At 33.4% G+C, this 26332-nt stretch overlaps 1 protein-coding gene and 3 non-coding genes across 4 annotated transcripts; 3 read left to right on the plus strand and 1 right to left on the minus strand.

Annotated features, from left to right (window-relative positions):
- Window positions 1-5859: 5859 nt before the first annotated feature.
- On the plus strand, window positions 5860-25978 carry LOC140445111 (18S rRNA (guanine-N(7))-methyltransferase). Its single transcript, XM_072536939.1, has 7 exons — window positions 5860-6044; window positions 6105-6142; window positions 6292-6470; window positions 6995-7069; window positions 7493-7611; window positions 8714-8924; window positions 25765-25978. The coding sequence occupies exons 1-7, from the start codon at window positions 6009-6011 to the stop codon at window positions 25929-25931; spliced, it is 825 nt and encodes a 274-aa protein (XP_072393040.1). The 5' UTR covers window positions 5860-6008; the 3' UTR covers window positions 25932-25978.
- TRNAL-UAA (transfer RNA leucine (anticodon UAA)) lies at window positions 17919-18002 on the minus strand. The gene has a single exon. It is a non-coding gene; the product is annotated as a tRNA-Leu (tRNA).
- On the plus strand, window positions 21774-21857 carry TRNAL-UAA (transfer RNA leucine (anticodon UAA)). The gene has a single exon. It is a non-coding gene; the product is annotated as a tRNA-Leu (tRNA).
- On the plus strand, window positions 25609-25692 carry TRNAL-UAA (transfer RNA leucine (anticodon UAA)). Its single transcript has one exon. It is a non-coding gene; the product is annotated as a tRNA-Leu (tRNA).
- Window positions 25979-26332: the final 354 nt, after the last annotated feature.

Consider the following 26332-nt stretch of genomic DNA (forward strand, 5'->3'; position numbering starts at 1 on the left):
GTTGAAAAAATAATATAGTATTTTTCATATAAAAATGCGTGCACGTCACAATTATTTATATAAAGTAGCGTCACTTATATTTAAAATTTCCAAAACGTCAACCTTGGAGTTCAAATTTTCCTAACACAGCTAATAATACGAAAACCATACGGAACTGCTCGATCTTTCATAGGCGTCAACATGGTATAATAATCAGAAAAATGTAATCATCATTATATTGGGAATTTTAGAATTATATTGGTTAAATAACCAAAAACATTTGTTATTATTAATAATATAAATTTTATGAAATAACTCTTTAAGTCTAATATTCCACAATAATTTTAATTAAATATATTAGACAATTGTACGCAACTGATATGGTAATACTTCAAATTTTTGGACAGTTCAGCGTGTGGCTAAATTGTTTAAAGTGTTGCCGCTTTTTTAAAGTAAGAATTTTGTTTGTTTTGATTTCTTACACAATTTGATCATAATATATTATATATTAATAAATTGTATTTATAAATACATATTCAATTTAGATTAATAGCTTTAAAAACTAATTATTGTTGTGTATTGTGATTGTGCTATGCCAAAACAACTAAATAGTCTGTAGAAAGCTGATAAGCTTTCATATAAGATAGATTATTTTGAACAAGAAATAATGGCGGGACGTTTTTACTATTAATGCTCTAAATAGAGATAAGTTTAAAATTTAGAATATATAGTTTTGTGTTAAAATGTTTTCTTATGTATTTTAGTGTGTTGCAGTAGTCTTAAAACTAAGTGTATTTACTGTTCTATAATAGTTTGACAAATAGTTGACATTTTAAAAATTCCTCACTTACTATTTTGATGTTTTGACAACGCTGTGGGGTTCTGACGTCGTAAATCTTGAATGACGTGCACGCATTTTTATATGAAAAATACTATATGAATATATTGCTGTTAATTGTGACTTTAAAGTTTTGTAACGCATTTAATACTGATAATGAATCAGTGCACACGACAATTTTGTTCCGCTGGTTTTCACACCATTTAAGGGCTTTATATATAGCACATGCTTCAGCGGAAAATATGCTGGATTGATTATTTAAAGTAAATGCTGTTTTAGTCTTCATTTTTGGCACAAAGTAAGCACTGGTTGAACATGTTACTAATTTTGACCAATCTGTATAGATTGCAATGTTATCTGAATAGTTACCTTCTTAAGATCTCCTTGAGAGTATTATGACAAAATTCAGTTTGGTATTTAGGAATAATAGTGTTTGTAGATAGAACACTTGTCAGGTGTGGCATGTCCAATGATTCTCAAAAAGGGACTTAAGTTCATTGCAAGTTACAAAAGCATTTTCAAGTGGGGTGAATTCTTTTTTAAGAAGAATATAGTTGTTAAATCAACTGTATTTAATTTATTAATTATTTTAGTATTATAGGTGCACCGATAATTTTGAATTATAAAGTATTTGCTTGCATCATATTCTCTGCGTAATGAGAGTGGGTTTTCAAAGGCTAAAACAAAAATTTCCACAGCTTTAAATTCTATCAAGTTTACGTAAATTAGTTATACTAGCTGACCCATATACCAAACAGCCGTAATCTATAATAGACCTTATATAGACTCGATAAAAATTCAATGCCATATTTTGATCTGCTCCCCACGATCTCTTACAGAGCATTTTAAGTAAATTAATACCTTTTTCGCAGCGACTACTTGTGTAGTTAATATGTTGAGTAAAAAGCATTTTTGTGTGAAGTATTACACCAAGGTATTTGAGTTCCGAAACAATTGGTATAATAAACAAAGAAATATGATAATATTATTGCTCAAAGGGCGCCACCGATTTTCTTCTTTATAGCTTCTAAAAAAATTTAAAAAAAAAGACAGGATAAAATTTGAACAAAATAATACAAATGTTATATATGTGTATATATATATTAAACTTAAAGCTAAGAGTAATACTATTACAAGAATTAATATTAAACTCAACAGACTTCCGGATTGAACCACGTTGAATATCAGTTCGCCGAGCTTTCGACATCCTCTCTGATGTCTTCTTCGTGCTTCCGAGGTCTCACTAATCAATGCATTACTGGGAACAGCGGACGGTTAATTTATACCGTCAATGGTGACGTCGTTTGGGTGGGGGTTGGCGCGAACTTTTCTGACAGCAGAATTTGGATTAGGGTGGAGCGGACGATATTTTCTTTATGAGAGGTTTCCATTTCGAAGGTAACAGGATGCCGCCATCTCTTGTATTGAGACAATTTGGCCTTTTTTCAATTTCTATGGAAACGAATGAGGCTATGGTTCTGGAGTTTTCAAAATCAATTTTGTGACCTGTGTGAATAGTGTGTTCATAAATCCTATTTTTGATTCTACGATGTGTTTGGCCAATATAAGATCGGGAGCAGTCTGCACAGAGAATGATATAAACTGCGTGTTGTTCTTTTGGATTTTGTCTTTGATTGATCGGACAAGAGATGAAAGTTTTTGTTGGGGAGTAAATATTGTCTTTATTTCTCTCGATTTAAGAATTTGGTCGATTTTGTCAGTGACACCTTTGATGTAAGGAAGAAAAGCTTTTGTATGATGAGGGTCTGAGTCTTTTGGTTCAGATGGAGTGGGAGTAGGGGATAAATAGGAAACGGGGTAGTTATCTGGATGGTTCTTTGTTACAGTGGTCAGAAAAGAACAGAAATGCTTCTGCAGTCTTTACATCCAAAATTCTAACAAGAGGTGACGTGAAGTATAAAATAAATATGTACATATTATATCCATAATTCATAAATCATATTATATCCATATCCATTATATTATATCCATACAGTCCTTGTCTTCAAATATTTGATCAAACTAGTTTGACCAAACCAAAAAATTGATAGCAGATGACGTCACATCCTGAGTTCGATCTGGTTTGATCAAATCGTCTAAAATAGAGGAGGATCTTCTATTTGTCAAAGTCAGTTTGATCAAACTTTAATTTTGATTGGTCGAAAAATATTTAAGACAAATGAAAATCAGCAGTTAGACATAACGTGATAAAATTTATTTTCTTTTTAAAGTTATACTTCTATACGCGCGTTCGACGTTGGAAATTTGTACGGAAGTGAATCGGCAAAATCATTACATATGTAAGATATAGGTAAGAGAGAGACAGAAGATATATTTTCTTTATCTTTCTCTCTCGAGAATAAAAATGTTTCTTTTGTAAATATATTTAATATTTATTAACATTATTATTATTTTTCCATTCTGTTCAGATTTGCCTTGAGCCTCGTTAGGCATGTTAAATTATAAATTAAAACTTGTAAATATCTCAAGAAAGTTCAAATGTATACTTATATCACAGAATATAATAAACAATCAGAATGCCCACTCTGCTTGAAAAAATAAGTACGCGCAGATGAAATCAGCCATGTTTTAGTCGGAACCAGTGCTCTGTTCAGTGACAGAGTGACATTTTATGTGGTGTGCATAGACAAATTAACCCGGTTTAATTTATTTACGGCAACTACAGGCAGGGCCGCCGCTAAGGTATTGGCCGCCCGTGTGCAACTTAATATTTGCCGCCCCCCTTCCAACACTTTAGACATACTATTATTTAAAGAAATGTGCAGAAGATGCATAATATAACAATAATAATTTGTAAATAGATAAATACTTACTTGAACATTTAGACTAATCTCCATGATCCAACGTCCATATATTATCCTAATGTATATCCTAATATCCCATCCTAATATCCTAATGTAAACGTCCAGAATATATATATATATATATATATATATATATATATATATATATATATATATATATATATATATATATATATATATATATCCTAATATCCTAATTTAAACGTCCATTTAATTAAAATAAATCGTGAATAGAAACATAAACACATAAAAAAACTAAAAACGCACTTTTCGGGCTTTCGTTTCGGAAAACTTTTTGACAATATCTTTAATGTCCAATGTCGCACACACTTCATGTTCTATAGATAACATTGCAGAAAGCAGAAACATATCTTACTACAATTGTTATTTGTTCTACGTGCGCCCCAATGTTTTTTCTCTATTTCATATAAGTTTTGATGAGCAGAGTCAACTGTTAATCCTTTTTTTAATGTTGTAGATAGTTCAAACAGTTTTTGAGAATATTTTATATGAACTGCACCGAATTCATGTCTTTTTAAAATAATAGCTAAATGTTGCCAGTTACTTACTTCATTAATTCCACTAAGTAATTGTCGGCTGCTTTCATCACGACAAAACAGTTTACAAGGTGCACAAAAAACACTATTTAGTGATAATGACTAAAGTAACCACGGGCGATGAATTTGGTCTTGATTAGGTAATGTGCGATAATAATAAGTTTCTGAAAATTTCCTATTATTTTTATCTCTGGGGAAGTTAATTTTTGTAATTTCCTGCGGAAAATTTTCAACAACAAATTGAACTTCACTTGGATTCATATTTGGCAATTTTCCGGGATCATCTGAAACTAAGTATATGCTGGAGCTTCCTACACTGCAATCCAGATTAACTGGAACATTAATTGTTCTGTCTTGGTTGGTGGTTTCAGGTTCAGGCGTTTCAGCATCAGCACTCGCACTATCGCTATTATTGTCATCAAATCCTCCGTCTCTTTTCGCAGGAATATTCAATTGTTTGGTATTTTTTTCTATGGATTGGACTTCGCTTAAAGTTGAAGGTCCTAAATTTATATCCGAGTCTTCTATATTTTCATGTATGTTTTTCATCAAAAATGGTTCCAGTGCACCGCTGTTTTTTTTTCTCCTCAGTTTTTGCCTCTTTTATTTTTCTATATTAAAAACCTAAAAGTCGTTTTCTTTTTCTTTTACAATTTTGAAATTATCACTTAAGAATGAAGCCGGGCGAATTTAACAAAATAAATCCAAAAACATTGCAAATAAGTTGTCCAAATAATGTTTCTCCAAATAATATGTAGTCTTAACGCGTATACGAATAAAATTGCTCTGATCTCGACGTTACTTCGAAATACAGTATCTACTGTGCAAAAAAAACCGGTACACTACTATATTTTACAAACAAAATCGTTTATCAAAAGCGTGTCTGAATTTATCGAATTCTCACCTAAGACTGAACATAAGACATAATAACCCATCTATAAACACAACCATAGGAACAATATTATAACAGAAACTTTACAACCACTTGCCTAAATTCTTGTAAAGTATCTACGTGTGAAATATCAAATAACTGAAGTCCAAAAGCCGCCAGCCGCTTTGAATATTTGAAGTATTCCCGAAACTACTTTATGACTGTACCTGCACATACATGATAAATGAAACGCATTTAAGTATTATCACGTACTGAATAATTATTATTGTTTGGAATATTAGAGTTCACAGAATTATCTGAATCATTTCTATTTATCATCAGTGGACTGCTTTTCGCCGCCCCTATTGTTGGCCGCCCGTGTGCGATGCACACTTGGCACACATGGTAGCGGCGGCCCTGACTACAGGTACAGACAATATGCACAGTTTTATTCGTACTTTTAGTTGAAAAATAGATTAAATTATTTCAAATGTACTAAATTATTAATCTCTAAAAATTTTAATTACAGTTCTGCATTAGAACTGTTTCAGAAGCTGTTTGTATAATGTCGAGCATCCACGTTATTATAAAAAATCCTTTCAGTCTTTTTATTTTTATTGTGGATAAAAAAATTGAATCGTAATTAAAGCACAAGCAACTAATAAATATGCTATATAAAGTAGTTTGATCAAATATTTGACCGTCTGACACAGACTTTAGAATTTTAAAAAAATTTAATTTGATAAAATAATTAATATTTATGGCGGCACAAACAATACAATTTAAAATTTGTATGTCTGTCATGCCATGTGTTTCCTTTGAGGTTATGTTTACTGTTGATATGTATATTGAGAATTATTTAAACATTTGTAAATATTTACGTATTCTTGATATTTTTTGATAAGTTCATCAACGAATTAAACTTAATTTTAATTAAAATGTCGAGACCTGAGCATCTTTCACCCCCCGAAATTGTAAGTCTTTATGTTTTTACATTTACTTAAATTTCTTTGACTAAAACCTAAATTTTTCAGTTTTATAATCAAGATGAAGCTCGAAAGTATACCCAAAAGTACGTATTGATAACCAACTTAATATTACTAATATTACCGTTTTACCTTTTTGATTAGTGATCTAAGTAAAATTTAGTCATAAAATGTGCATTCATTTGTATTTAGGAGTAATATTATTAGCAACAAATTTACATAAATAATCTTTTAGCACTAGAATTATTGATATTCAAGTTCAGATGAGTGAAAGGGCCATCGAATTACTGTTACTACCAGAAGATAAACCCTGTTTTCTTTTGGATCTTGGTTGTGGATCAGGTCTTAGCGGAAGTGTGTTAGAAGATCAAGGACATTTTTGGGTTGGCATGGATATAGCAGAAGCTATGTTAGGTAAAGTAAACTTTAAAAAGCTTGACAGTGATCTAGATCTTACATACTGACATTAATAAACAACTACATTTATTTTAATCAATTTAAATCAATTACTTGATAGTTCCTTATGTACTTTTACATCTTTTACCATCACATTAAAGTTTTTAATCAATTGCACATTTTAATAGCCCAGAGGGACAGAAAACCATATTATTAAATCATTTTCGTACATGACCAACAAAGTAGATGGCAGTTCGGTATGCAGTGGGAAGTATTTTGGAGATATTGGTTGGGGACACCGAACATTTGAAGAGGTGGGGACACCGAAATAATAGTTATATCAGTTTATTGATATCAATTCAAATGTGAAAGGTTTTACTAGTTTGTGTTTCATTGGCATATATTTAGCTTTTAATTCATCAGAGCAACAGCAAGGTTTTGCTGAAAGTTTTTAATTGTTTATGTATATATATATATATATATATATATATATATATATATATATATATATATATATATATATATACTACATATTATTTTAGATATTGCAGTGGAACGAGAAGTAGAAGGGGACCTAGTGTTGTCTGATATGGGCCAAGGATGTCCATTTAAAGCAGGTAAATAAACTACTTTTACTTGAATATATATTAAAATAAGTTACATTTCCTATATTACGATTAGAATTGGAATTGTCTAATCCACTAATGGACATTATTATTTTTAAAATATCAGAGAAATGTTTAGTTTTTCATCACACAAAACAATTCCGCAATAAAATATTAGTTGTTTTGCCTTTTCATAATAGGTCTTTTAAAACACACTGTGTATAGGCACTTAAAGCATAGCTATGGTCCTTTTACCTCTCTTTTATTCCTTAGGTTCAAAACATAACAGACTACATCTATATTACATTCCTAAGTTGTTGTGTTGATGTTAAAAGAAATCTTATATTACATTCTCTATTGTAGCTGTAGTATAACATTTTAGTAATGTATATTGTATATGTTTAGTTTATTTAAAGAAATTATGTTTTATTTTAGGAACATTTGATGGTGCTATCAGCATATCTGCTCTCCAATGGTTATGCAATGCAGACAAATCGTTTCACAAGCCCGTACAGAGATTATACAACTTTTTTTGCACTTTATATGCTTGCCTGGTGAGTAAATAATTTATGTTTTGCCACCAGAACAGTTCCATAATTCTAATTGTAATTACTTTATTATGTAAAGAAAGAAGTTCTCTGTCTTTATATATGAGGCGGTATAAGGAAAAGGAAAGGAAAAGGAAAAATTAATCTGATTTTAAGGTTTAACGTAATATCTCTATAAATTAGAATTTTCTTTAATTTGCTTTTATTTTCTTTAATTTTCTTTTTTATTTTTCTTATTTTTCTTTAATTTTCTTTAATAGCAGGCGGCTCTGACTTTTTCAATGCGTATTCTTATTTCTTTATTTATATCCCAGTTATCGTTAACGTTTGCGCCCAAATAGGTAATATTGTGGACTCTTTCTAACTCTATTCCATACGCTCTGACGTTCGTTGGTTGTAACTCCGTTTTGCTGACAACCATAAGTTTTGTCTTAGAAGTATTAAGTTTTAGCCCATATTAATCACATGCTTCGATTACCCTGTTTATAAGTAGTTGCAGGTCTTCTTTATTGGAGGTAATAAGTACCGTGTCGTCTGCATATCTGAGATTCTTGACATTGACATTCCGGTAGCATATTCCTGTTCCAGTTCCAGTTCTTGATATTTGGAAAAAGATCCTTCTCGTCTAATTAATGTTTGAGTGTCTGTGATATCTTGTGTGATGTGTTGTCTGTGATAGAAGATCTTGTTTATTGATCTCGTAGGCTAGGCTTAATTCGTCTATCCTTTCTATAAAGTCTGCTGTGTCCGAATGTTTTTTTATTGAAGTGCGTGTTCCATTTTCGTACTTGGTTTAATAACTCTGCTTGCGACATTTGTCTCGATATTGTTAGGTCTATAGTCGGAATTCAATAGGATAGTCAGGTTATCGCTTAGAAATGATAAATTCTTATACAAAACTGAGACAAAAAGGTATCAATATTTATAATTTTTTTTGTTCTGAAGCCGTGATTCATGCATTTTCAAATCGAGAATAACGATTTCCATCTTGGATAAATATTTGGAACGTCTCTCTATGATTAAGATTGCCCTATGCCTATTTTCTGTGGCTCATTTCTAATTTCTTGTTTTTTCATGTTGAAAATAAGTAATTTTATTTTATTTTCAGACTCGTTCAGCAAGAGCAGTTTTCCAGTTTTATCCAGAAAATAGTGAACAGATGGAACTAGTCACAGCGCAGGCAATGAAGGCGGGATTCTATGGAGGAGTAGTTGTTGATTATCCAAACAGTACTAAGGCTAAAAAATACTTTTTGGTACTGATGACTGGAGGTAGTGTACCTTTACCAGCCGCTTTAGGCACCGAACAGGATTCTCAAGGTATTTTTAATATTGTATTTAAGATTCGTAACGTTGTGTTATTCATTCTTAAAAAATATTGATTTGTCAGATCAATTTGTGGAGTCTGTTAAAGACGATTTTTGTATGGAACGAACAACCAACGCGCCGAGTATTTTATAATTTACAATTCTTCAGTTAAAATTATGTACAAACTGTCATTTGCAATACCCACCATATCCGCTATATTACGAATTTTTATTCGACGATCATCCAATACTGTTAGTATTATGCTCAACTATTTTAATCATAGTTCCTGGACAGTAACAATTTTTGAATGGTAACTTCGGGATTTATTTGTGCTCATTGCTCCAAAAGAAGATAATAACAAGATAATAACATTACCTTCCGGTTAAATTCCGTTTTAAAATTAAGTTGAGTTGTAAACAATGTCTGTATTATTTTTGTTGTAATGAACAGTTATTGAAATTTAAGTTGCACAATTGTGTGCAATATTATGAAATATATTAAGAGCAACAGTTCGGTTACTTTTGAATTGTCAGGTTGGCTGAGATTTTCTACGCATGTCTAAGGTGCCAGATTTAATATCTGGTTCTTGAGGACTTCGAACTCCACACGAGACGATTCTTTTTAAAGAGACAAAAATAGGACCAGAAAATTGGCAAATGACAATGCTGTCAACGTTGACCTGCTAATATGTTTTTTTCGAAGTCTTGTTTGTTTTTTCTCCCTATGCGTTGAGTGTAGTAGTCGTCTTGGTGTTATGTATGGTCTTTCTCAAAAGTTTTGTGGTTATTTCTTTTAATTTCTGGTGTCGAATTTTAGTCGATATTGAAGTTTAGTTTACTGATTGCCATTTTTATTTAAAGTATATCAGGTCCTATTTCATCAGGGTTTTAGTGAACAAATTCCTGATATTGATCATCTTTCTACATATTTCTCTCCATGTACCTGTTATATCTTCTTTGTAGTTTTTAACAGCTAAGTTTTTTTCTAACTAGATCTGTTATCTAGTTGTTTTTGATCCTGGTTTTCAATTTCTTCGTATATATTCTGATAGTACCGATGTTTATCAGCGTTACAATATATATATATATATATATATATATATATATATATATATATATATATATATATATATATATATATATATATATATATATATATATATATATATATATATATGTTCGGATAAGTTTCCGAGGTCAGATAAATGAAAATTACTGAGTTCTCGGGAAGAACCGCGTTGAGAATTTAAAACTCGACGTTTCGGCACCCATTTTGGAGCCATTATCAAGAGTGATACGGTTCGGTTCGAGTTCGGGGTCTCAATCTGCCTACTCCCCTTACTCGAGACGTACCAGTATCGTGTTCTATATTGCAAGAACTGTCTCTCGGCACTGAGGTCTCAATCTGCCTACTCCTCAGTGTCGAGTGACAACCGGTCTTACCCTGTGTGGCTGCTTTTATACTCGCTGTATGCGCGGGAACGGTATGCGCTGACGTGGTCTGAACTGACGTGGCCTGAGCGGGGTGGGCGGGAGGTCGCTGAAGCAGGGGTCGCCATGTTGCCGGCAATCGTTTCGCGTCATCGCGCGTGTTCAAGCTGTTAGGCCGTTTTTCGATTTCGATAGCTTCACGAATGATTCTCGCTTTTAATGAGCGGATGGGAGCGATGGTTTTTGCTTTTTCGAAATCTATTTTGTGGCCTGTCTGAACATGAGCGACACTGAGGAGTAGGCAGATTGAGACCTCAGTGCCGAGAGACAGTTCTTGCAATATAGAACACGATACTGGTACGTCTCCAGTAAGGGGAGTAGGCAGATTGAGACCCCGAACTCGAACCGAACCGTATCACTCTTGATAATGGCTCCAAAATGGGTGCCGAAACGTCGAGTTTTAAATTCTCAACGCGGTTCTTCCCGAGAACTCAGTAATTTTCATTTATCTGACCGCGGAAACTTATCCGAACATTTTATTCGCCTCTACGGGGAGGAATTTTTCATTCTTACTAAATCCTTTTCTAATCTCGTAACACGCAAATACCGTCTTCCCTGTGATCTTGCTTTTCTTAAATCATGTCGTGACCATCAAGTCATTCCAAAATCTTTACAAGTTAAACATCACACCAAATCTTCATCAATTTCCAAAATTCTTAGAGCCACTGGTTTTTCGCTTCTTAGAAATTCAATTCATTCCACCCGACGCAATTTAGATATAACAAATTCCCAACTTCTTAAAACCTACAATGACATCCACTCTTTCAATATCCATCCATTATTATGACACTTTCGATCGTCTTTCTCACCAAAAAGCCCAACACATTTCTGACAACAAAACCCAAACCCAGAAACGCAAACTGGACCAACTTATCTCTCAGCAAAATCCACCGCCCATTTCAAATCAACAACCTTCTACTGTTGTTCACAATTTCTCAGATATTCACATATCCGATTCAGCTACCAAAGCTCTGTCAAAAGGCTTCAATTTCTCTGTCACTCCTCTTTCCATTCCAACTGAGAAAATTATTTGTCAAACCGAAGAAGCTATTTTTCATCTTCCTTCCGACCAAGCCGAAGTTGCCAGACAAGATGTCGCCAGAATTCTCCGTACTTCCAAACCCCCACCTTCTAATATCAGTCTTTCAGAAAGACGTGCCCTCAAAGAACTTTACAACAACTCTGACATCGTCATCCTTCCGGCCGACAAAGGTAATGCCACTCTCAACTCTTCTAACTATTTCGACAAAATGTCCGAACTTCTGAATTCCACAGAATACAAACATGTTCCAAATGATCCAACCACATATCTAGAAAAAACCATCTTTACCACTCACTCCAAACTCTCCAATCTCGTCAGATCCGTAAAAGACCAAATCCCCAATGAAGACCATGGTGTCTACGAGATGCCTTGTTCCAATTGCCCACGTACATACGTAGGACAGACAAACCGACGAATCCATAACCGTATTTACGAACATTCCGATACCACCTCAGCCCTAGCCCAACATCATATTCAGACAGGCCACAAAATAGATTTCGAAAAAGCAAAAACCATCGCTCCCATCCGCTCATTAAAAGCGAGAATCATTCGTGAAGCTATCGAAATCGAAAAACGGCCTAACAGCTTGAACACGCACGATGACGCGAAACGATTGCCGGCAACATGGCGACCCCTGCTTCAGCGACCTCCCACCCACCCCGCTCAGGCCACGTCAGTTCAGACCACGTCAGCGCATACCGTTCCCGCGCATACAGCGAGTATAAAAGCAGCCACACAGGGTAAGACCGGTTGTCACTCGACACTGAGGAGTAGGCAGATTGAGACCTCAGTGCCGAGCGACAGTTCTTGCAATATAGAACACGATACTGGTACGTCTCGAGTAAGGGGAGTAGGCAGATTGAGACCCCGAACTCGAACCGAACCGTATCACTCTTGATAATGGCTCCAAAATGGGTGCCGAAACGTCGAGTTTTAAATTCTCAACGCGGTTCTTCCCGAGAACTCAGTAATTTTCATATATTATATATATATATATATATATATATATATATATATATATATATATATATATATATATATATATATATATATATATATATATATATATATATATATATATATATATATATATATATATATATTGTAGAATAAATAAATAACCAATACATTAAATATGTATAGTTATTTTATTTAAAATCATTTTGTTATAGAGCAGGATCAAATAATATAAAAGATTATTTTAGTAGCACAAAAAAATATGTTCGTAGCTTAATCACATGAAATACTATGCTAAAACAAATAAGAATGAGAGATCATACACTTTTGTATCTATAAAAAAGAAGATTGTGGGAAATATCTGTACACCTACTTACATATTTATTTATTTATAACAAAATTATACATAGATTATAACTGATTATCATATATGAGTCGGTGAGAGGAGAGAGCGGATATGTCCATAAATAGGAATAAAGTACGAAACCGGACAGTTAGTTAGAACAAGTTGTAGAGAAACCGGAGATATCTTCGTACTAATAATGCTTTTATGTGTATTAGCAATTATGGTATTGCGGAAAAACCGGATAAGTCCTGGACATGTGCACCTTTTCTACAAGAGCTTTTACGCATGTCTATTTGTCCCAATATACATTTGTCATTCATCACTACAGAAGTACAAGATGAGAATCTCGAATTAAAAAGTAAAAAAAGGCGAAATCCAGAGTATTGGAAGGCTGTTATTAAAAAAAAAGTAAAACAATATGGACAAGAGTATATTAATTATAAGTCGTTCCAAGCAAAAGTATCGAAGAACCATGCAGGTATGTTTTTATAACCTCAAATTTCATTAAATATTTAATTCTAATTAGACTTATTACATTGTAGATATAAGAAGAAATGCTTTCTTGCGATTCCTCGTGAATGTAGAGAAGAAGTTTTATCTCATATCTTCAGTCCCTGACTGAAATATTGACAGTAGCTCGACGGTGTCCTAGACCAAACACTGAAGATAACAGGAGGAAACCACACGAATACTCATTTTCGTACAGAGTGACAAGTACAGGAGTTTATTCCTGAACGAAAAGTGAACGAAAAACTGAATATAAAATAATGCATTCATTATTTTCGGAAAAATTTCCAGATGCATCTGTTAAATATGTACATGCAGAAAATGCGAAGAACTAGATTTAAAAATGAAGTCCCAATATTTGAATGATAAATGCTAAGAGCAATAGCTGAAAAGATGGTGCATGTACGTCGGCCAAAAAAGTTTTTTTGCTAGAATGAAACAGTTAGAGGCCCTTACCAAAGTGGATCCATCAGTAGAAGGAATATGCATTGACTATGTGTAAAATCTATTTCTAACAGTAACACCTATCCAAGATACATTTTACCTGATTCAACTGACAATTAGTGTGTTCAACATACACTATCTTAAAACCGGTAAAAGCTACTTCTACGTGTATCACGAAAGGTTAGACAAAAGAGCCCTACTGAGGAGTTTTACTTTAAAATAGATTATATTAAAACATACTGAGGAAGTGTAACACTTTCAAATTTTCTCTGATGGAGCTGCACGTCAAAACAAAAACCACAAATTTTAAGGTGTGCCACAGAGCTCAGAAGATTTGAAACGGTGAACCAGTACTACCCTATTCGTGGTCACTCGTTCATGCCTTGTGACCGTAACTTTGCTGTAGCAAAGAGAACAATAAGAAAGGCTGATAGAATTTACACATTTAAAGAATATGTAGAACTCATTATAACTACTAGTACTAAAAGAAATTTCACTGTCCATCTGATCGAGAATGATAATAGTATTATCAAAGAATATGAGTTCTGGTGGACTAGATATTACAAAAGAAATGTTTTCTAAATCACTATGATCACTAGGTAGGCATATTCCCAAAGAACAAAAAGTTAATTTTTTTATCAGCTAGTTCATGCACCTTTCTTGTAACTCGCAAAATGTAAAAGGTCAAATTGTTGCTCGTGAATTTATTGATGGAATTGTGGACCATACATTTGATGTTTCTACATTCACCAAAGTAGAGTCACTGCCTGTCAACTTGGCCTATCCTCAAGTCAGAGTTCCGATTAAGAAAAAGAAATTAGAACATCTGAATCTGAAATTTGCACCCTACTTGGATGAGAACATTTCTGTATTCAAGATATTTTATCATTCTCTACTTACATGGCCAACTGCAGATGGTGAAGATGAATCCGAAGAATTTTGATTTACTCCTTTTTAATCTTGGTATTTTGTGTTTTATTGTTCATATCATAATAAATAATCCTAAAATAATATTGTTGTGTAAAAACCAGATATGTCCAATAAAAAAATGTTTATTTTCTGTCCTCTTATCACCTCACTATCAACCAGGAAATAGCAATATGTATTATTAAATATTAATATTATTAAAAAAAAAAATAGCAATATGTATTATTTATAGCTGCTGTCAACAAAGTCGCCCTAGCGAATATGATAGCCAACATGATATCCAACGGTCGATAACAGTGTGGAACTAGAAGAAGAAGTAATATCTACAGACTCTTTAGCGTCTGTCTATTCTCTCAAAAGGTACACGGTACATCCGTTGTTTTAAGATCTTCAAAACTCTTTCTATAGTTTAATCTCACTGGTAGTATTCATAACCATGATTTGGATTCCGTTTTATGTAGGAATCCCCGGCAACGAGCTAGCCGACCTCTTTGCAAAAAAACTGTGTCTTCTAATAGTCAAACTGAAAACATACAACTACATAATTTACAATCGGCTTTTAAAAATATCATCCAAATGGCTTGGCAAGATCACAGGAATAAAATCCCACCGTTAAAAAGTTTGAGCTTCCTTCCATGATGGAAGGTCCTTTGATCTTACTGATGTTCATTTTTAGATCTACTGTTGAAGATACGTTTTCTAATTTTTATAGCATATGTTGTGCTTCATGCAGATCTGCGGTAATAACTATATCGTCGGCAAAACGCAGATGATTGAGCATTTCCCCGTTTATTTTTATTTCTCTATTTTCCCACTTTAGCATTTTAAAGGCGCATTCGAGGACTGTTATAAATAATTTAGGTGATAGAGTGTCGCCCTGTCTCACATCTCACTTTATATGAATTTCTCTGGTGGTATCATGTAGTTTTACACACATTATGGCATTTTGGTACAATATTTGTACAATAAACTGTCCCTATTTCAACAGAACAGATCTATGAAACCAGGCTTTACCAGGAAATTTAGAAGAATAAATGTAGTTTAGAATTTGATAATTATTAATTATACTAATATATAATGTATTTCTTTATCGATTGTAATGTTACTTTATAGTCTTGTAATGTAATAAAATTTTACCTGTGTCAGTGACCTATGCTGTCGAGACAAGTAAAGCTAAATAAATAAAAGAAATCCCTTTTACTACAACAAAGAGAAAGATAGTGTTATTGTGGAAACATTATTATAAAGATTTATGATAAATTAATCAATTCCTGCAATAGCTATAGCTACTAACTACTCATTAACTTACCCTTGTGATTATAGAAAGGGCAGATGCTCTCGAATATAAATGGTGATACTTTTTCCACAATTTCATTTATCATATCCTTGGATAATTAAAAAATGTCGATCTGTTGGAGGACATCCCGACCAATTTGAAGATATTCAACTGTTTCCAAAACATCATTAAACATGATATGATTCCTTTAGGGTATTGAGATTTATCTTATTTACACTTTTACTTCTTAAAAAACACTTCTCTCTGCTTTTTTAAGGTTATGAATTGCTGTTTTCGCACCCATTTCCAATTCCTCTTACATACTACCAGTAGAAACTTTTACTACCCTAGAGTGGCATTTTTCTCCTACAGATTAATAGAATTTTTTTCAAGAATACAGCATTTTCAGTTTGTTTTCATTAAACAAACATATTATATTATGTATCTGTGATAACATTCCTGAGGCATCCCTTCTTGAACTGCTTGCATCCTGGACATTTTGTCAGCTGAAACCTGAAAAGTTCTATTAATCAAATGCTCTCTCAAAATCAAATGTATTATATTTGTTGACTAAGTAATGAGGCAGCCTAGCTCTTTCTATGTTGTAGATTAAGGCTTTTTTACAATCTGTCTCGTAGGCTTATTCTATGTCCAGTATGACCATTCCGTTTCTTTTGTTACTGTTGAAGTCCAGAAGTTGAAGATTTTCTTTGGTAGTTCCTTTAGTGCAAAATTGTGGATGTCGTCTATTCCTGGTGCTCTATTTCCTTTAAATTTGCTTATTATTTTTGCCACTTCTGATGAACGGTTGTCTTCTTCCTCTACTGTGAATTCGTTTCTATTCTTTATCCTTTCGTAGTTGTTGTTTAGCATTTCTATAGTTTGTCCGTCTGACATGTGTTGATTTTGTTCGTGTATTTTTGCTAGTTTTCTTATTATTGCGTCCGCTGTTGATTGAGTTTCGAAGTTCGTTCATTCGTTGTCTATGATTTGTGGCATTTTTTGATTCACCTTTTGGCTTTTAGTAATTTTCATTCGTTGCCGATGTTATCTTCCGCTGGCGCTGTTCTGATTTAGTTATGCCATTTATTTTCCGTGAGAGATCTAAGTCTTGTACTTATCTCTTCTGATAGGGATTCTTCGTGTATTTTGTATTCGATATTCTTTCTTTTTTTCTTCTTTTAGTTTTTTTTTCAGTTCTTCCGATTATAATTCTCTTTTATCTCTTCCTCCATTTCGTTAAGCTATCTTCTAAAGCTAGGCCAATTTGTGTAGATCTACTCTTGATGTCATGATTCCTGTAACTGATTTGTGGCCAGAGTTGGTTTCGAAATGTGTCTTTAAGTCTTACTTTATTATTCTCTTTGTGATAAATACGTCGATTGTTGAGTCATTTACTCTTAGATTGCGGCTGGTTCTTGTTGGTTTATCTGGCGCGAAGATTATCCAATCTCTGTTCTTACAATATCTTAAAAGGGATAAGATACATTTCCACTTTCCACTATTTTAAATCCATTTTAAAGCCATTGGGACATTTTAAACACTTTGAGAAGTGTCATTCTTGTAGCATTTACAACATATTCACTAGCACAAAATTGAAGTATAAACTATTTTTGTTCAAGTTTTTTCAAATCAAAGTGATGCCACATATTACATTTTTTTTTTATTTTCTTACATAGGAAAATAATTCTTATACCGTCATTCGTTTTCAACGCTTGTAAACCGGATAGAAACATTTCGAAAAAATTACTAGCAAGAATTTTCTACCCGAAAATATTTTACTCAAATTGAACTGATCAAAAATAATTTGACCAAAAAAGTCACCAAACAGAACAAAAAACAAGAGTTATTCAAAATTTGATTTTATTGTGTTATTGCACAATATTACTCAATATTGTATAACTTTTTTAAGCAACATATTTTAAGAGTTTTCAATAATATGTATATTTAAAAATATCTACACACACTATTACACGAAAAATAATGTTCTAAACGAGAAAAATGTTAAAATTATTTGTGTCAGGTGTGGGGTTCGAACCCACGCTCCCTCTCGGGAACCAGAACTTAAATCTGGCGCCTTAGACCGCTCGGCCAACCTGACTATACTCAATTTTTCGAATATTATAATAAATCGAACTATATTTCCCAATATTACACAAAGCGATATAATTCAAATTTGATCAAATATTTTCCACAACAAAAACAATTCAAACAATGTTTACGCATATACTTACAACTGTTTACTTCGTGACAGCAGTAGGGCAGTGGCTATGTTACTGGCTTAGCAAGCTGAAAACCCTAACACTAGTCCTTAGCTAAAAGGTTACACGAACTTTACCTGTTTAATTACCATTACAATTTCTTAAACGGTAAGTACAGGGTTTCTCATTATCTTTTGACCCCATACTTATTTTCCTTAATTTCGGGAATACAAAAAAAAAGTTTCAAATAAAAGTTGTATTATTTTATCTGTACCGACCAACAGTGTAACAACAGACCAAATTTTGTATACAGGGAGTGCCCAATAAAATGCATCTTTAATATTTCAAATGGGACACCCTGTATTTTTTTACAGTTTTGCGTAGCCCTGCATTTCCTGATTACAAATATATAACATAGTGCAGCATTAGTTTTGTTCTATAATGGCGTATGGTACTACTATACTATACTAAGATAAGAAAAAAATATATTTAGAAAGTCAACAAAATTAATGACTTACATACATTTAAGAGTACAATAGATGCCCAAAGTGCCCTCCATTGTTATCAATACACAAGTAATATCTTCGTCTCAAATTTTCTAATGCGTCAGATATTGTGTTATTATGACCATTTAAATTTTCAATTTCCACGAGAACTTTTGCCCTGATAGTGTTAATATTTGTATTTGAATGAAAATACACTTTTTCTTTTAAAAACCCCTATAAAAAGCTATCACATGGTGTTAAGTCGGGACTATTTGGTGGCCATGTAATGGTACCCTTATTGTCGATCCACACATTACATTGATTATTTAAATGTTCTTGAACGGCTACGACATTATGTGGCGGTGCTCCATCTTGTTGCCATATACTATTTAATTGATTTTGTGTATAATTTGGATTTAATAACTCATCCACTTCTGTAATGACTGTGTCCAAATATGATTCCCCAGTTAATTTATAATCATAAAACAATGGTTCAACTATTTTGTTTTGAAATATTCCGCACCACACATTTATTGATTTTCTTCCTGACTTTTTTATTTGCTTAATTTTTCTTTTTTTATTATTTTTCTGTTCCCACGAATACCTATTTCTTCTATTAAAAATGCCTGAAGTTGAAAAATTTGATTCATCTGTCCATAAAAATAATTAGGATCATTGTTCAAATTTGTAAACATGTCTTGACAGAACTGTAAACGTTTTCTCTTATGAAGATCGGTAAGTTCTTGTACCGGTAATATTTTGTAGGGCTTATAGTTGCGCTTTTTTAAAACTCTATGTATCGTCGCACGGCTTTTCTCTAATGCATTAGTAGCATTGTTTAGACTAGTTTCGGACTTTTCTAAAATAAAAATGTTAATATGGATTTAATCTATTATTAAAGTATTTAATTTTTACCTTCAAAGTAAAGCAAAGTATTAAGACCTTCATTATCATTTCCTACGATAGTACGTTTCTTCCGTTCAAACATTTTTTCATTTATGACATGACGATAATTATATAAAAATGTATTTGCAGGAGTCTGTCGCTTGCTTGTTTTTATTATTTTTTACATAAATTGAGAATATATCTACTTTTTCATCTGCAGTATAACCCATTTCAGTATGAGGACTGACAGTTTATAATAAATTAATAATTGTTTCATTTTGAAATGTCAGTTGCACAGCCACCTATGGTTATCCTTTTGTAGTACCATATGCCATTATAGAACAAAACTAATGCTACACAATGTTATATATTGGTAATCAGGAAAAGCAAGGCTACTCAAAACTATAAGAAATACAGGGTGTCCCATTTGAAATATTGAAGATGCATTTTATTGTATCCCTGTATACAAAATTTGGTCTGTTGCTACATTGTTGGTCGGTACAGATAAAATAATACAACTTTTATTTGAAACTTTTTTTTGTATTCCCGAAATTAAGGAAAATAAGTGGGAGTCAAAATATAATGAGAAACCCGGTACATTATTTTCCATTATTTATCCAACCTTTTAAAAAGCTCATATATTAAAGTGGTACTTTGGGAGTTATCCTATGCAAGAAACAATGAATTTGTTTATAACAAATTTATAACATATTTTATTTATTTTTTTACAAATGGAAACTAAAAAATGTCTATCAGGCCAAACCAATCGACATAAAATGACCCAAGAAAAGGGAATTAGGGAATTAAATATTGCCCTTGATGAACTTTGGCTTTTCTTAAAAAATCGTTCCAGCGTTCCATATTCAGTTAGTCTTCTCTTTTTTTATTCCACAAAATCACAATACAATACAGCGTGGTCTTAGCCACAATACAATTTTATTAATTTATAGTTAAGTTTTATTTTATTATATTATTGTTATTGTGCATTATTGGACAAATTGAAGCAGGACTTCAGTGAGAAACTGCCCCATATGCAGAACAAAAAAGTGTTGTTTCTCCAAACAATACATCGACTCACAGATCGCAAAAATTAATGAGTTAAGTTCCGAATTGCTTTCTCGTCCGGCTTAAGGTCGATTTATACATATTCTTGTCCGTTCCATGTTATGACAAAAAAAGTGCAAAAAGTGCCCGGCAAAAAAAAACAATAATGTATTCTTATGAGTATATGTTATACATTGGCGTTTTCAGGACGGGACCCGTCCGTGCCCAGCCCGAATGGCCCGGGCCCGTCACTGATGCATCTTTTGAAAAAAAAATTATGAAATTTTTGAAGTCAAACATCGACCTGCCTATACTACAAGAATATTTTTACTTTATTATAAGTAGATGGAAAATGGTTGACGAGGAAGAAGAAGATGTCAACACTGGTAGGACGCATTGATCAAACACTTTTCTTGTCAGGCATGTAGACAGATCTATAACTTTGTATTTTGATTTTGTGGAATAAAAAAAGAAAATGTTGGCTCTGAATAGATAATGCTAGGAGGTTTTTTTTAAGAGAAGGTAAAGCTTATTGCGGATTTTAGAGCTGTAAAGAGAACAAGATGCTGTGTCCGCACAGCAATATTAAATTTTGTTTTCCCTGGATCATAGCACGCCATAGATGAATTGATGGATTAATAACAATAAGTTATTATTTTCGTTGGTTCCCTCCATCAACTTTTCACAAAATTCCATCGGTTTAAAATGGTCTCCAGGAAAACTGTCTCAAGTGGTCTACATTTTAAAACAGTTATTTCTATTTCTTTTCTAAATATTCTTTCCAGTTTTCACTTGAACAGGGCGTTTCTTCAGAAAATGTACATACCTGTGTTTCTCCAATTCCTATTTCTTGAGTCATTTCATGTCGACTGGTTTGATCTGGTAGACATTTTTAGTTTCTATTTGTACATCCAAATTTTTCAAATTATGATGACCGACAGTACTGCTTTTCCACTGGAACTGGCCTATTTTAAAAAATAACAATAAACAAATCCATTGTTTTTTGCGTACGATAACCCCCAAAGTACCACTGCAGCTTTTGTACCCTTTTAAAGGTTTGAATAAACATTTGGAAATAATGTACTGTTTAAGAAATTATAATGTTTTAGTAAGTAAACTAGTGTAAGTACGGACGTGAACAGTGTATTTTTTTGTTTTTGTTGTGGAAAATATTTATGAAATTTGAATTGTATGGCTTTGTGCAATATTTTGAAATATAGAAATATTATTTAAATAATATTCGATAATGTTACTACAGTCAGGTTGGCCGAGCGGTCTAAGGCGCCAGATTTAAGCTCTGGTTCCCGAGAGGGAGCGTGGGTTCGAACCCCACACCTGACATAAATAATTTTGACGTTTTTCTCGTTTGGAATATTAGTTTACTAATTATGTGTGTATATTTCTAAATATATTATTTAAAACGCGTTAAAATATGTTGTTTAAAAAATTTATACAAAATTGAGTAATATTGTGCAACAAAAAACAATCATCAAATTTGGAATAAATCGTAACGTTTTTCTTTACGGTTCTCTGTCAAATTATTCCTTATCAATGTGATTTTGGTTGGAATATAATCTGTTTTTATTAATTTTAGATATCGCATGTTGTATTTTATGGCCCCATTTTTTCGCTCTTTCTTCCACTTTGTTTCCCCTGAAAGAAGAATTCTCTTATTTATTTACATTCTGCGCAATGCATCCATCATTGGCTGTTGATATTTGCTCCCAGATTCTTTATGGAAGTTACCAATGCTATTATTTGTCTCTTGGCATACCAATGTACGTTTATTGGTTGTCATTGAAAATACTAGAATTTTAGTTTTGGAAACTTAGATTTAAAATGAACATTTCACTATGATGAACTACTGAATTCCCTATATTTTGTAGTTCTTGTGCGTTGGCTGCTATTAGGACAGTATCATTTGCGTACCTGAGTTGTTTATGCTAGTTCCGTTAATCTTGATTTTACCTAACCTTACTAATAGTGCTTCTCTGAATATAGATTTCAAATATTTTAGCCGAATATAATACCATTAGCCTTAAATGTGTTAACACAAGCCTTTTTTTTTTCTCTGAGGGTGGAAATTTCCAAAACCGTACCAGGGTAACCCATCCCTAAGGATGGCTGGCGTGTGTTGGATTCAGGGTAGAGGAGTACATCTGAGCCCATTTCCCCGTAGAAGGAGGTCCTGGAAACAGATGCCTTTCTGTTGTCTTACCTTCCAACTAAAACCACCCTCTCCTACTTGTGGGCAGTTGACAGTCGCACGCACCGTACTCCGAAAGTGGAATGGCCGCTGTAAGGCTGACGACACTTTCGGAGCACTCCCTTCTCTTATCTATATCTTATCTCTGTTGTTGGTCCGGCTGGTGTTTCTCTTCTTCTTCTTTTTTTTAATTACTGTTCGAATGTAATTATGTACAATATTCCATCCTTCCTTACTTTCCGTCATCTTCACGATCATCTCCCTCACAGTAACAGGGTTCATACCAATTTGTCTATACATTATGTTTCTCTTCACTGTCTATTTATTACACTCCAGCATTGTGTGAGTAACAGTGTCAGAGTATTCACATTATAGACATTTATCTGTATGTCTTTTTAAATCTATGAAGGATGTCCCAAAACACCCATGTCCCATGTCCAAGTAATCCACTCGCATGTGACCACAGTCCACCCAGTCCCTTAGGCTCGGGCTCAGTATCTTGGTCCATTGAGCAACATCTTCCGTCTTGTTCCACTCTTCTTGCCGTCTTTCTATTGATCTTCTTCTTTCTTCTTTTTTTATGGCTGCTGTCAAATATTCTCTTCTCTCATAGAGATGTCTCCTTTCTACTGCTAACACATGAAGAGGAACACAACCCGTGATAGTCCACAAGTCCGCCGCAGATACAGTCCTCTAGGCATGCTACTCGCAACAGATTTATTCTGTCTACTTATATCATGAGCCCTTTGTAGGTCGGTATCTCTATCGTCTCACTCCAGACTGGTGCCGTGTAAAGGATGATTGACTGCACAACACCGTGTAAGGCCCTCCTCCTTTCTGATTTGGGTCCTCCAATGTTAGGCATAACCCTCCCCATCGCAGCCGCACTCTTCGCTCCCTTCTGGGCTTCCACCCGTATATGCCCCCCTATCCGCCATATTGGTGTAGTGTCACTCCCAGATATTTGACGCATTTCTTTGATGTTAATTGTTTCCTTGCACATTGGAGTTCCATCCCTTGTCTTTTCCGTTTACCCTTTAGAATGATGGCTTCGGTCTTCTCTGCTGCGAGTTCTAGTCCGTGATTGATCATCCAGTCCTTCACGACGTTGCCCGTATGTCTTACCCGAAATCGGAGATCCGGCTCATCCCGCGCTACTATAAGTACAGCAAGCTCATCCGCAAAAGCGAAAGGTTATGTTATACCTTCTCCGTATTCGCAGTTCAGGATCCCTTCATATGCCAGGTTCCATAGCGTCGGACCCAAGACCGATCCCTGTGGGACTCCAGCCGTTACGTCAACGATCGTGCCCTTCTCAACCATTATCTTTCTCTCGGAAAGATATTCCGCCATCATATTCATCAGATGGTTAGGACACTTTCTCTCTTCCAATGCCCGCATCACCTCTTACCACTGCAGAGTGTTGAATGCATTTCTAACATCGAAGAGCAGCAGAGCCGCCCAGCGCTGTTCGTCTGAAATGTTGTGCAATGTCTCAATTACACATAAAATTGCGTCAATTGTGCTCTTTTCTTTGCAGAATCCTAATTGTCTAGGGGATAACATAAATAAAAGGCATTTCTTAATTTCTATTTATTTTAATTTAGCCCAAGTATGTTGTAGCAAATATTATTTATGTTTGAGAACCACTGACAGAAGGAAGCCAGGCAGGGTCCTTAGTGAGCATTAGTACTTAAGCTACTCTCAACACAAAATATAGATTAGGCTAAGTAGTAAGAAGTGACGTTTATTTTAATACAAGTTTGCAAAGAAGTATGGCATCGATGTTGTGCATTTACCCTGTACAGACTAGTCACTTTGAGACAATCTGTAGTTAACCGCAAAACTGATACTCAGAATAACAAGATAAACTTGAGACGGTTTAGTTGGTTACCGTATGAAAAATCTAAACAGTTTAAATACAAGTTATCCTTTGACAAAGAAGAACCTTTTCAGACCGTAGATTTACGAAATAGGGGAAAAGCGGTTACAAATGTATTACCAATGAGGCATATACCAAGCCTGTGCCTATAACGATAGAAAAGAAAAAGCACCTGATGGACTTACTGCCGTATATATCAGAATCACTGTGGGACTTTTACAAATATCTACCTACAGATAAAGACTTAGCTGATATGCTCCCAGATTCATCAACTTACTTACTTACTGACGACGATTACTTAGCTTTTAGCTAAATTTGTATGCGTAAGTAATTAATGTTTATTTTTTTAAATACTTAAATATACGTTGCACTTAATTAAGCTTGTATTAATGTAATAAAATATTGTCCTGTGTTATCCTTATTATGTTTAATTACAAAAGTAGTAAGTCATGTGCGTATTTGTGAAAAACGAAGTAAATCAAACAAATATCGCTTTAAACATATTTTGTCCCAAATACTACAAAAAAGTGTTAATTCATGTAGGAAAAGTACAATTAAAAACAAATTTCAAGTAGATTATCATTCTAAACAGCTGAAAAAAAATCATTTTTTTTTGTAAAATTTTAAATAGCGTTTTTCTCGTTTTCACCTTTTATGACTTGTTCCCGTTTTCACGTTCAACAGCGATATATATTGCTAAACAAAATTGTCGTGGAAGAACCTTTTATTAAAAAATCACGTGCAGTAAACGTGTTAATGTTTTTGATACTTTTGTATTTTGTCATATAAGATATATCTAGAAGTCGTAGCACATTTTTGTTTATATTCAGTTATAATCGCTTGTAAAAATATTTGATATCTTAACTGTTTTTTGACCAGCAAGTTTTTACGAAATATTGATAGGACGCAATTTTTTATGAATTTCAGAAACCATAATAATTAACCTACTATTTTCAGATTTTAAGTTTCAGATCTTATACTCACAATATCATCATTCGGTGTAAGTCAGGTTGGCCGAGCGGTCTAAGGCGCCAGATTTAAGCTCTGGTTCCCGAGAGGGAGCGTGGGTTCGAACCCCACACCTGACAAACAGACTTTTTTTTTATTTTTCTTCTCTTTAATTTTTTAGTTATATTTATAGGAAAAATATTCCATTTTAGGTGTTTCATATACCGCTAAGAGAGATAAAATGAAGCAACAGCGCGGAAAACCTTTAAAAAATGGGAAAGCCTGGATTTTGGAGAAAAAAGAAAGAAGACGAAGACAAGGGAAAGAAGTTAGAGCTAATTCGAAATATACGGGAAGAAAAAGAAGTGGAAGGTTTTAATTTTACTAACTTGTGTAAAAAATTGTAAATAAAAGACTGTTGCTCCATTTAATGTATTTTAATTCATATAATTTAGTAAATGTATGATATTTGTTTGCTATATTACGGAACTTTATTGTTATTTTTTAAATATTCTGTTGATAATAAACGACATATTGTTAGGTAAGTTCTTTATTTGGATTCAGAATGCGAAACGCGAAATAAAATATTTTACAATTTGCTATTGAATATCTCAAAAATGTAAAATGTAGAAAAATTGTTTCAAAAGAATATTATTTTCTGACGGATATTCTCAAGTTAAAGTTGATTTCATGTAATCAAATGAACTATCTTACAACAAAATCGTCTCAGGAACTTAACTCAGCTATATTGGCAATATCATTTTAAAGTCGTTTACATTA

This window comes from Diabrotica undecimpunctata, chromosome 7 (genome assembly GCF_040954645.1).
Source record: "Diabrotica undecimpunctata isolate CICGRU chromosome 7, icDiaUnde3, whole genome shotgun sequence".
Classification (NCBI taxonomy): domain Eukaryota; kingdom Metazoa; phylum Arthropoda; class Insecta; order Coleoptera; family Chrysomelidae; genus Diabrotica; species Diabrotica undecimpunctata.

Bases quoted from the DNA above. Each gene is read 5' to 3' on its own strand.
- LOC140445111 (XM_072536939.1), top strand. From the start codon at position 6,009: ATGTCGAGACCTGAGCATCTTTCACCCCCCGAAATT. The intron at 6,143-6,291 runs GTACGTATTGAT...ATAATCTTTTAG, and splicing joins GCTCGAAAGTATACCCAAAA to CACTAGAATTATTGATATTC. The intron at 8,925-25,764 runs GTATTTTTAATA...ATTCCATTTTAG, and splicing joins CACCGAACAGGATTCTCAAG to GTGTTTCATATACCGCTAAG.